Here is a 12507-nt window from a genome sequence, read left to right on the forward strand (position 1 = left end):
ATCTCTTCTGAAGACAGCATTCCCAATACCTTAATCAACTCCCACTAAGCCTTACCTCTGTAAAGTTCCATCACCTAATCTCTGGAAACCAATCTCTCAACATGTAAACTGCAGAGGGATAAACTACATCCAAACCACAACACCAGGCATTAGTCTGAATGAAAGCTTCTTTGGAGAAGCTCTAAATCTTAGGGATTTCTAACTCTCACATTTCTCTCAACACCTCTAATGTATCAAGTTGAGTTTTTTGTTCACTCCTAATTACACAATTATACATCTACTTATATCTTTCTCTGGATCATAAAGATATCTTGGACTCATAAAAATTAGAGATTCCTTCTGATCCAAATAGATCTCTTTCCACATTGTACAGAGTCACTTCCCTATGATTCTTTCTAGACAACACTATTATATTTAATTTTAAACTCTCAATTGTGTATGTAAAAAATACTCTTAACCAAGAATGTATTAAAAATGCCTAGTCATATCCATTCAAGATTGTCAAGACAGATACTGAGTGACCAATGCTACTACCTTAGGTGGAATGCAAAATAGAAGACCTGACCATGAAAACAGTTGAATAAACGAGATCACATATATGAAGCAAATAGGAAACACAAAAGTATGGATGATAGAAATTACAAAGACTACCTAGAACAGAGAAAAATCAATCAAAGCAGATACTACAGTCAGAATGTGTTGCAGAGGGGATAAGAGGAAATTCCAGGTAGGAATTGGATGAGCAAAGTATCATATGTCTGTAATTGATGGAAAACATCCATTCAGCTGATATATATGGTCTTGTTGTATAACAAATTATCAAGTTGGTTACATTGGATTCACACTTTCTCTTTCATCATATGAGTGACAATAATTATGAGGGGTAATAATCATATCACTTATTTCCAGAGTAATTGCTTTGGTTTTTTACTGTCATCAACAGGGATCTGTCTAGCAATATGATAATGGAGCTGCCACCCCACCTTTTTAAAGACCTAAAGCTTCTACAAAAATTGTAAGTCCATCTCATAATCATCAGATTTCAATGACATCTTAGGCTCCCAAAATGGTAATATCTGTACTTCTTTCCCCCTTCCTTTAATGATAAAAAAGGAACCTGTCATCCAATCCTCTTTTATACCTTCACAAGAACCAGTTTGGAAGTCTTAAGCAACTTCAGTCTCTGTAAGTAAAGTATTATCATACGTTCATCAATTACAATTGCAACTAATGTATTCTACTTAGAGACATAGGTATTTTCAAATGAGTATTTCCATACAAGAGTATGCATCCTCAGTTGATTGTATCATTGTTATCATCAATTACATGCTCAATGAAGATGAAGCCTCATTTTTTAGTATTAAATTGTATAAAGGCCATCTCTTCATTTGAGGTGGTATATATTTCCCTCCTGAAAACTGTATATGGAAAAATTTCATCCTACACTTTTCATAAGGAATTAAATTGTGACAATTTTCTTTCATTTTAGTAAAACAAATTATAGAAGGCCTGGATTTTACCCCCTCTCCTTTTTCCCCTAACCTATGAAATACTACTGGTATTAGTCTAGAGTATATAAGTTTTGCTTTTCACACTTTTTTTAAAAATCCCACAAATATGAATAGTCAGACAGTCACTATTGTGTAGCATCTTAAAATTTGAATCATCTTGGGTTTCAGTGTTGTTAAGAACTTTGCCATCCGTTCTTTGGACTTCATGGCTACTTTCCCTCAAGTAACCAATTGTTGGCTACACTTGGTATGTTTTACACAGAGAGCACACTGTACTACTTTACCCTGGCCTAAGCATTTCTTCGTATCATTTCAAATACCAATCTGTAACATCACTTTTTGTTCTTAAGTAGATTTCTTTTAGAAATTAATGCAAGATTAAGTTCTCCTTCAACTGATACTACTGAGCATCTACAGATTGAAAAAGACTTGGTTTCTGTTTTCACGAAGCAAAAAAGACCAAAATCTATAAATAAATCATTATTTTTAAATACAAGGACAACCCTCAGGATGTAGAGAATTGATTCTTTCTTCACTCTCTACATACTACCTTTCTGAAAGTCAAAGGAATGATGAGTTATTCCATGTCTTTCTTTCTTCATTCTTTGCCCTCTTTATTTTCTCATTTCTCTTTTCTATGATTCATTTTTACATTTATTTCATAGACACTTATTCAACACCAACTTATGTGTTATACTTCCTTACTTGAGACATAACGTCTTCTGCTCTTTAGGTATTACAAGGTACTGATCATCTAACCATACAGTCGATGTAAAACTAAAATTGTGGCAAGGAAAAGCTAGAGAGCAAAAGAAAGAGGCAGTATGAGCCTTAGAATAAAAGAACTCAGGATTTTTGTTTTGTTTTTGTTTTTGTTTTGATGGGCTATATCATGATCATAATATAAGAGTTTCCTAAAATCTACTTCTGGTTGCAGACAGCGAGGGGATTCCTCTACAAAGGACAAAATGGGCAAGGAAAATGCACAGCAATATTGATTAGATCCATATTCAGATCAGCCAAAAAAAGAAACTGAGTAAAAAGCAGAAATGCTTTTAGCTAAGCTTCAAAAGCACAGTATTTCCATTGTTTTAGATTGTCCTCCTCCTGGCCATTTTCTGAGAATATGGGGGCTCCCAACTTGCAGCAACCTGAAGAGGTTTTCCAAATACCCATATCTGTACAGCATCAAGATAATTTAAGAGTCCAGGGGTGATCGCTAAGACCCTTTAGGATGTCTCATGAGGCCTGGAGGAATTACAAGAATTATGCTTCCCCTTAGAAACAGATTGCCCTCTTCTACCTCCCTGATTTTCCACCCTGAAAACACAGAGGCCAGGAAGAAATGAATATTTAAATTCTGATTTAAACTTTGGTGATGCTCTCAGGTAGACGTATCAGCTCCTAAATGAAACCTTTTAACTTATATAGCACTGGCTTTTGTTTGTTTTTTGTTTTGTTTTGGTTTTTTATCAAGCAATGGGACAAATTCATATCCATATAAGACACCAAGGCCATTTTTTAATTTATATATTTTTGTGGCCCTGGGGATTAAACCCAGTTCTCACACATCCTAAGTGAGCAGTCCACCACTGAGCTACACTCCCAGTCTTTGGATATTTAAATCAAAGAAATGAATAAAAGTATGCTTTAAGATATAATTCTGCAGGCCAGGGAGATAGCTCAGTAGAATAAGTGCTTGCCTGGCAAGCACAAGGTTCTGAGTTCAATCCCTGGTACTGGAAAAAAAAAAAGATGCAATTCTGCATATGAAATGACAAAACTATCTCCAATATATAGGAGCTATAAGAAGGAATAGTAATTTTCTTTTCTTCTTTTTTTTAATGTATTTTAGTACAGAGACTACAGGGTCTCACTACACAGATCCACAGATCGGACTCATAGTGATCCCCTGTTTTTCAGCCTCCCAAGTACTGGGATCATAGGTGCATGCCACCACGCCCAGTCTCAGTTGCCATCTCAGCATGTCCCAAAGGGCGGGGCCAGCACAGCATGCCAGGGATTGAACCCTGGTCCTCGCACCTGTCTAAGCAGGCATTTTAGTTCATTGAGCTATTTGGCCAGCCCAGGAGTAGTAATTTCCTGATTATAAATTTTTTATTGTAATTTCAATTAGTAACAAAATTTTGAAGCATTCTTTTTAGGACATGACAAATAATGTAATTATTACAAAGTATTACCCTTACAACAGCAAACATATTGTGTCTATTTTCTAGAGACCTGGAAAAGATAGAGATTCCAAATATAAGTATAGAAATGTTTCGACCCATGAAGAACCTGTCTCACATGTATGTATGTATGAAATAATAAAGAAGAAAGTATAGTGAAATGTTTCAGATATTCTCATGTCAACTGTTTGATGTATCACTGAATTGTGTTTTTATGCAAGAAAAGTTTTTTATTGAGAACTTTTTAATTTTGTCACCTTTGGTCCAAATAGAGTTCAATATTATGATGTGCCGACATGAATGACCCTTCTCTCTGGAAAAATGCTGTTTATCCAATTGAGGCCCAATCAGAGATCAGGGTACCAGAATGCCACATATTACACAAGATGAAGTCGCTGGCTAACTCGTACTCAGGCGACCTGGAAACATTAATTCACCTCACATGAATGAGCAGTCGGTTGCTCTAAGATTTGAGCCCTTAGGAAGAAAGGTGCTATATAAATTCCAGGTGTTGTTACTGTTACTAAGTGCACTACAAAATGGAGGTAATTAATCTTTATAGTAGTTTTTGTTAAGTCACTTTAATATATTTGGTTACAGTGCACTGTGTAAGTTGTATTAATATATGTCTATAACATCATTTCTTTATCAACTGTATGATCTATGTTCTTGATTTCAAAAATTAACCATTGTTGTCCACAAAAATAGGGAGGACTGGATGTAAGATGAAAAGTCGGGTGCAGCAAGGGGCTGAAAGTATTGGTATGAAGGTGGCTTTGGGGGAGATCATTTTGTTTACGTCTGTGTAGTAGGTGTCATGACTACAACACAAGTGTTTGGTACATATACACAAGGTTTTGTTTGTTGCACTTTCTGTGGTGCTCTTAGATAAATACCTAATGAAGCTATCATTTCCTGTTGCAGGCAGAAGGTAAAGTCTTTTTAGAATAGAAAAGTTCAATCTTTTTAAAACTTGGTGGAGACATTGCTGTTTTAATGATTAAACCTGAAGTCACAGACAGGCAGAATCCAACATGCACCAGAAAACATACTCATCTAGCTAATTTCGTATTAAGTGACCTTTTTCTTTAAATTGTCTTTGTCCTTTACTTAACGAAATACCTCCCCTCATCATCCGCATTCCTTTCACCTGCCAACTGGCCACTGGTGGAGACCCTAGATGTCTCTGTCTGAAGACAGGGGACATGATGGAATCCTAAAAGAACCAAGAGGTCAAGTCCAGTATCTGCTAGGGACTTCAGGGAAGAAAAAGAAAACAAAGTGAGAGATCAAGTTCTCTTAGTAGCAGGCAGATGTTAAACTGTGTAAGAGCAGGAGTTGCCTCCTGTTCCTCTATTGGACACAGCCAACACTCAGTTATACATCGTCCATCTGCTGAACAAAGAAATATTTTTTGAGTCCCCAGCAGGTGTCAGGTGCTATACTAGATGCTAGGAACACCATGACCAACAAGAGAATGGATGTTTTTCCTGTGGATCTTTCATTTAGCTTTGGAAATGGAGTAAATAAACAGATAAGTAAATAGTTATTAAATGCAATGAGTATAAAAGAAACAAAACACAGTGATAGAAGTAGGATTGGGGTGGTTTAAATAGAAGTCAGAGTAACGTGACATCTGAGCAGACCTGCACAAAGGGAGGAAGCAGGCCTTCCAATATCCAGGGGAAGAGCCTTCCCCCAGAGAGAAAAGCAAACTCCTATAGAGAGCCAGGCTCTTGGAAGATTAGAGCAAACCTATTGTGTCTGTTTTGAAGGAAGCAAAGCAGCTCAGGGCAGCCAGGAGTCCAGTTGCAGGAGCCCTGGTGTTGTCAAAGTAAAGTGTTGTTTAACTTGCTTTTGCAGAAGTTGAATTAGGAGATGGCAAAAAAAAAAATGGATTTGACTGGGAGAAAAGAGTAGATAAATGGGGTGAAAGGTGGTAAAAGAATAAAAATATAGGGGCGAGGGAGATGGCTCAGTAGAATAAGCACTTGCCTGGCAAGTGCAAGGGCCTGAGTTCAATCCCTGGTTCTGCAAAAATAAATAAATAAATAATAATAATAATAATAATAATAACAATAGCAATAAAAATACAATGTGTTCATGGAATAAAATCCTACAGTTTGGGGGGAGTATCATAATCCAAATGACCTCACCAATTCCTAAATCAAGACTCATCATGTTGGTTCATGAACACTTTAAATATATTGCTATAGGCAAGTCCTCCCCAACCTTGGTGAGAAATATGTGTTTCAGGTTTCTTCTAGCCCCACTGAGACTGAATTTTCTTAATCTCAGAGCCCTGACAATACCAGGGGAGAATGGCTACTTTACATAGGCCTTACTGTGCAAAGCTAAGGAGGAACCAGGAAAGCTTGTAGTGAGCCACAGAAGATCCCTCACATCCCAAGTGCAAGCCCTGGATGTTGGCTAGAGATCAGTTCACCAACCACAGTCTACTGTGTAGCACCCAATGAGACAGTCACGTGGTAAGACTGGGAGAAAGGCAGAGCCTCCAAGACTGCACATTCCCATGCCTTCCCCAAGCTGCTTAGACAGCCAGCCGTCTCTGCATTTCTGTGGGCCCCAGTGTTCCTGCTCATTCAAAGGACACTGCCTAGCAAGTAACATGATTTAATGAAGAACTCTTGAGTTGCACAGTCACTACTAAGCAAAAACAAATCAGCAAGCCTAGCAAAGTTGCTAACCTAACAGCGTTGCAGCGCTGAGGGGACAGCAGCTGAGGTTTCACTGTCATTACTGTAAAGTGACTCTTTTTTTCCCTTTTACTTTAGTTATTTCAAAAACTTTCGCTACTGCTCCTATGCTCCCCATGTGCGACTATGTATGCCCTTGTCTGACGGCATTTCTTCATTTGAGGACCTCTTGGCTAACAATATCCTCAGAATATTTGTCTGGGTTATAGCTTTCATTACCTGCTTTGGAAATCTTTTTGTCATTGGCATGAGATCTTTCATTAAAGCTGAAAATACAACTCACGCTATGTCCATCATAATCCTTTGTTGTAAGTATGTTTCCTACATAAATGGACAGGATAGCTTCTCTGAACTATGCATTAAATGTATAGATATAAATACATATGATTGTGTGGATATATATATATATATATCTTCAAATTCCATTTAATATGAATTATGTACATTGGGAGAATTTATTTTTAAAGTGTTAATGTGTTATTTTCGGTAGCTACATTTTAGACCATATAATCTCATAGTGAAATACCCTGGGGATCATGGCTTGAAAATAGGGAACAGAATGATGAGTCAAACAACAAATTATGGAGCACGTGTTGTAGGTTATTCCCTAAGCTTGATTAGCTTCGATTACTAGCACCTACGCTTCTCCATCTCAGTAAAGGATTCCTTTTATTAATTATGCAAGTAATTCATGTTTACTGTTTTAACTATCTCCTCCCCAAAGAAAAGTTCTCCCTCTCTCTCTCTCTCTTTAGACTATTAAATCAAAGCATAGTGTGGTACTCTAGCATGGATTTTGAAGTCCCCTAGATTCTTGGTACTCAAGTAGGCAGTCACATTAGTTTATTTGGATGAAGGAGCTAAACCTAATCAGAAAAACTAAAACAAAGGATGCCTCACTACCAACAGATACTGCATCAATTCCTTACAGGTGCTGACTGCCTGATGGGTATTTATTTGTTCTTCGTGGGCTTCTTCGATATGAAATACCGTGGGCAGTATCAGAAGTACGCCCTGCTGTGGATGGAAAGCCCACAGTGCCATCTCCTGGGCTTTCTGGCCATGCTGTCCAGCGAAGTCTCTGTCCTATTGCTGACCTTCTTAACTCTGGAAAAGTTCCTGGTCATCGTCTTCCCATTCAGCAACATCCGACCTGGAAAGCGGCAGACCTTGGTCAGTCTCATCTGCATCTGGGTGACGGGATTTTTGATTGCTGTAATTCCCTTTTGGAATGAGGATTACTTTGGAAACTTTTATGGGAAAAATGGAGTATGTTTCCCACTTTACTATGACCACACAGAAGCTGTTGGAAGCCAAGTATATTCTCTTGGAATTTTCCTAGGTAAATTATATTTTTCATTTCCTGCATCAATATCATTTTGAAACAAATGTCATAAGCTTTGGCAAAGGTAGATTTGTCCATTTTAGAAGTAAGTGAATATTGTCCAGACTAAGTGTCAATTGTAGAAAAAATGTTATTGCTATATACTTATGAAGTTTTATTAAGCTTTATATTGTAGGGCTTTAGTTTGGAAAACAAGGACTGGATGATCTTTTTAAAAAAAAATAAATTTCCAGATTCCTTTGATTTCATATTCCTGTATAGTAACTATGCGTTGAAAAAAAAAAATTCTAGTATAGTGCCAATCCTGAAACTCTATCAAGTTACTTAAACTCCTTTCTTATAATTCAGTTATAAATCAAATAAATACTAAACTTCTGAAAACTCAGTAGCAGATTATCTGAATGGAAATACCAGGAAAATTTGTTGCCTTAAAGGCAGCTCTCTTAAGTCAGTAATGTAAGGATCCTTAATAAGAAGATTTCCTCTTCAGTTTTCTTAATTCACCCTATTTTTTTGGAAAAGAAAATTATATACTTTCAGTCACAAATCAATGACACATTTAGTACCTTAAAGTTAAATTTTTTCTATTGTGTAACATGCATTAATTCCACTTCAAATTAAGATTGTTCCTCTGTCCTTTCTTTAACTATGGAATATTACCATTTTGTCCCCCCTTCCCTTCCTTTTCTCTTATCTGCATAGTCACCCTCATCACAGCCACAGATCACAATCGATGGCCCTTTCCTTTACATCAGATACTTTTCATCAAGATATGCATCTACCTAGCTTCCTTCTCATCTTTACCCTCTTCTTTTTTTTTTTTTCTGAATAATTTTATTGAGGGGCCCGGGGAGATGGCTCAGTAGAATAAGCGCTTCCCCGGCAGGAACAAGGGCCTGAGTTCAATCCCTGGTTCCGGCAAAACAAGCAAAAAAAACTTAAATAATTTTATTGAGAAACAAATAGCAATGAGACAGTTTCAGAACCTATTAGGAGGATAGTTTCAATAATTAATACATTGCATATTGTTGTCTTAGTGGTTATTCATTGTACAAGATGCAGATATGACATCCTGTCCACAAACACTATTAGAACAAATCTTTCTATTCATTAATTTAAAAGAAAGTAGCTGTATATCTATCCTATTTTGAATATACAGATACAAAATGGTCCTTCATTTATATCCCCTTCTTCAGTTTTGTCAGAGAAGGATATTCCTTTGTCATTTAAATATTGTAGGTGCATTAATTCAGCAAAATAATCCAATATAGTCCAGTAGTCCATAATAGTTTTACCCTCTTCTATTGTTACCCTCTTCTATTGCTGTCATTTGAAACCTTACAGCCTCCACTTAGTCCTGACTTAACCCATTCTAGTCTTTTGGTCTTTGGGTCTTCCTTTCTTCCTATTTATCTGTTTAACACCCTCCCCAGAGACCTTCAATACCTTCTTTGTTACTTTCAAGGTCAAGTGTAAATGATTCACCTGAAACTCACATGACATGTCTCAACCGTTGCTATTAGATTTTCTTTGTTTACTCCTCTTCATTCTCTGAAAATCTGACCACTTCATTTGCACCATTCTGAAAATACTCATTGCATATTGCTCTGTTGGTATCTACTTATTCAGAGGAATTGTCACCCATAGAATAGTGTAGGTGTTCTTTGTGTTTCTTCATACTAATTTCTTCATTGCTTCTAGCACAGAGGCACTACACACACACACACACATGTTCCCCCTCATATTAACATTACATTCGCTGAGTCTCCCAGGATTGATTTAGCACCTGCCAAGGCTGTGCACTGTATTGGACACAGAAGATAAAACAGATCCAGCCACCACATACTTAAAGACCAGAGCAAAAGGTGCAGAGAAATAAACATACTCTGATATCACAGATGAAACATGTCAGAGATGTTCCAGGAGCCCCAGACCTTGGGACTAGGACAGGATTCGCAGTAGAAATGTACACAAACTGAGGCTGAAAAGATGAGGAAGGGGAGCTGTGGGAGGGGGCTTTGTCCTCGAAAATGACATTGTGCACTCAGAGGCCAAAGCCAAGGAACAAGGCCAGACGACTCACTAAAGTAGTTTGGCATGGCTGACTTTTACAGTTAAGGCGTAGGGTCTACCACAAAGGGTTAAGCATCCTATGTATATTCCATAGGGATTAAAAGAGTTCTCTCTTGAGCTCTGGACAAAGCACATTTTTTGTTTGAAGAATATAGTAATACAGAATTTTTAGGGTTTTTTTTTTTTTTTTTTTTTTAACCAGGGATTGAACTCAGGCCCTTGCATTTGCCAAGGAAGCGCTTATTCCACTGAGCCATCTCCCTGGCCCCTTTAGTTGTTTAACTTTAGAATAATTTGGATTTAGAGAAAAGTTGTAATGATAATACACTTTCACCTGCTCTTAATACCTTTTACTACTATAGCAGATTTAAAATATGTACCTTTCATTCTTTTTCTGTTTCTAGAATGTTGGCCAGAGGAGTGTTTTCTACCAGAGTCATTTCATGTTTTGCTTAATAAAATTCTGACAAGTGCCCTAAGACAAACCCATTTTATAAAATTCTATTACAGGGCTGGGGAAATAGCTCAGTGGTCTAAGTGCTTGCCTAGCCAGCATCAAGGACCCAGGTTCAATCTCTGGTCATTGATTCACTGTGTCAGTCAGCAAAACCAGATATGGTGGTGCATGCCTGTAATCCCAACAAGGAGGAGGCTGAGACAGGAGGATCACTATGAGTCTGAGCTGTGTAGTAAGACCCTGTACCAAATACATAAATAAATACAAGATTTGTTAGAAAATTTAATTCTATTGTATAGTTTATACTGAGACTTATTTCATGAAACCTGAAATCCTTTTGATAAAAATAAACTCAAATTTAAAGTATCATCTCCAGGGCCGGCCAAATAGCTCAGCACTTGCAGGCTCAGGGGCCAGGTGTTCGATCCCAGGGCCTGTTGTGCCAGACACGCCCCTGGGGCAAGCTGAGATGGCAATTAAAACTGAGCATGGTGGCCCACGCCTATAATCCCAGCTCTTGGGAGGCTGTAAACAGGTGGATCACTATGAGTCCGATCTAGTAGTGAGACCCTGAATACCCTGTAGACCCTTCCCTAAAATACAAAAAAAAAAAAAAAAAACCCTCCAACTTTACCAGTCTCACATACAATATAGATTCAGATTAATACTTTTAAAACAACTGTGAAAATACATGCAAATTTTGTGTCCACTATAAGGAATTAGATAAGCACAAAGAATTTTTACTACAAACAAAATAAAGTGGATAAGGTGACTAAGTAGTTTTGTAAGGGATAGTGACACTAAATTAAAATCTCATGAATACATTTGACTCCAGAAGAATGATTCATTTATATACAGTTGAATCTGTTTTTACTTATTTCTTTTTTTCAAAATGAGTCTAAAAGATTCTGAGCCACAGCAGTTAAATCACTAAAGAAAAGATTATTTAAAAATGTATTTTTGTCCCATGTATTATGTTCATTTAAGAACAAAAAACATTAAGCATAATCTTTCTGAGGCAGTAATAATCATAATAAATTCTGAGCTTATTATATTCATGTGTATAAAATAAAGAAAAGGAGTTATATTTATTGAGACATGCTATGATTACACTAATCCCTTAAAGTTTGAAATGGAAAAGAGCTAAAAACATCAAAAAGTTTTTTCATACTTTACATAAGCTAGGGCTTATTTTATGATATATCTAGATCTGAATTGTGTAAGTCTGTAATTCTTCACAAATGCTTTGTGTCTTTGAAATCTCTGTCTCTCTGTCTCTGTCTCTGTCTCTGTCTCTCTCTCTCTCTCTCTCTCTCTCTCTCTCTCTCTCTCACTAGGAATTGAACTCAGGACCTTGTGCTTGCCAGGCAGGTGCTTGAAATCTGTTTTTAAACTGGACACCTCAACTTATTATTTTATCTTATTTTCTCAAACACAGAAATTTTATTTGACCATCACTTGGCATATACAAAAGAATGCTTCTTGAAAGCCCCAGGATTAAAAGGCTCCACATTTAATATTTAAGTGCTCCAATATTCTACTGCTGATTTATTCCCCTAAAAATGTTTAGAGGTGTGGTTTTTTTTCCCAACAGGTGTGAATTTGCTGGCTTTTGTCATCATCGTGTTTTCCTATGTTACTATGTTCTGTTCCATTCAAAAAACCACTGCCCAGACAGCAGAAGTGAGGAATCACATTGGAAAAGAAGTAGATGTTGCAAACCGTTTCTTTTTTATAGTGTTCTCTGATGCCATCTGCTGGATTCCTGTATTTGTAGTTAAAATCCTTTCCCTCCTCCGAGTGGAAATACCAGGTCAGTCACTTCTCTGATTCCTAAGCATGTTGTACCTTCTTATAGGCCCTTCCCACAATAAGACCAGAATCTAGAACAGTGCCCTACTCATGTATTTATTCTTCATAAGTACCTATGACTTCAATGCAAAGAGTTGTTTTCCTGAAGTGTTCTAGAGCTGGCATTCTAAGATGGAAACTGGGTAGTAGTCCAATCCAGGGAAAATTAACCTATGAGTGGAAGCAAGAGAGAAAGTGAGGGGCTGGGGAGATGGCTCAGTGGAATAAGCGCTTCCCTGGCAAGAGCAAGGGCCTGAGTTCAATCCCCGGTCCTGCAAAAAAGAAAAAAAAAAAAAGAAAGAAAGAAAGAAAGAAAGAAAGAAAGAAAGAAAGAAAGAAAGAAAGAAAGAAAGAAAGAAAGAAA

At 37.1% G+C, this 12507-nt stretch overlaps 1 protein-coding gene across 2 annotated transcripts in view; it reads left to right on the forward strand.

Annotated features, from left to right (window-relative positions):
- Rxfp2 (relaxin/insulin like family peptide receptor 2) overlaps positions 1 to 12507 on the forward strand; it is a 67204-nt gene that overhangs the window by 48781 nt on the left and 5916 nt on the right. For both annotated transcript variants that reach the window (XM_004631064.3, XM_004631065.3), the window contains 6 exons: positions 944 to 1015; positions 1114 to 1185; positions 3749 to 3820; positions 6496 to 6725; positions 7349 to 7759; positions 11887 to 12105. In XM_004631064.3, the coding sequence (XP_004631121.1) occupies positions 944 to 1015; positions 1114 to 1185; positions 3749 to 3820; positions 6496 to 6725; positions 7349 to 7759; positions 11887 to 12105 (1076 nt within the window). The remainder of the gene's footprint in view (positions 1 to 943; positions 1016 to 1113; positions 1186 to 3748; positions 3821 to 6495; positions 6726 to 7348; positions 7760 to 11886; positions 12106 to 12507) is intronic.

Source organism: Octodon degus, unplaced genomic scaffold, assembly GCF_000260255.1.
Source record: "Octodon degus isolate 3935 unplaced genomic scaffold, OctDeg1.0 scaffold00038, whole genome shotgun sequence".
NCBI lineage: Eukaryota > Metazoa > Chordata > Mammalia > Rodentia > Octodontidae > Octodon > Octodon degus.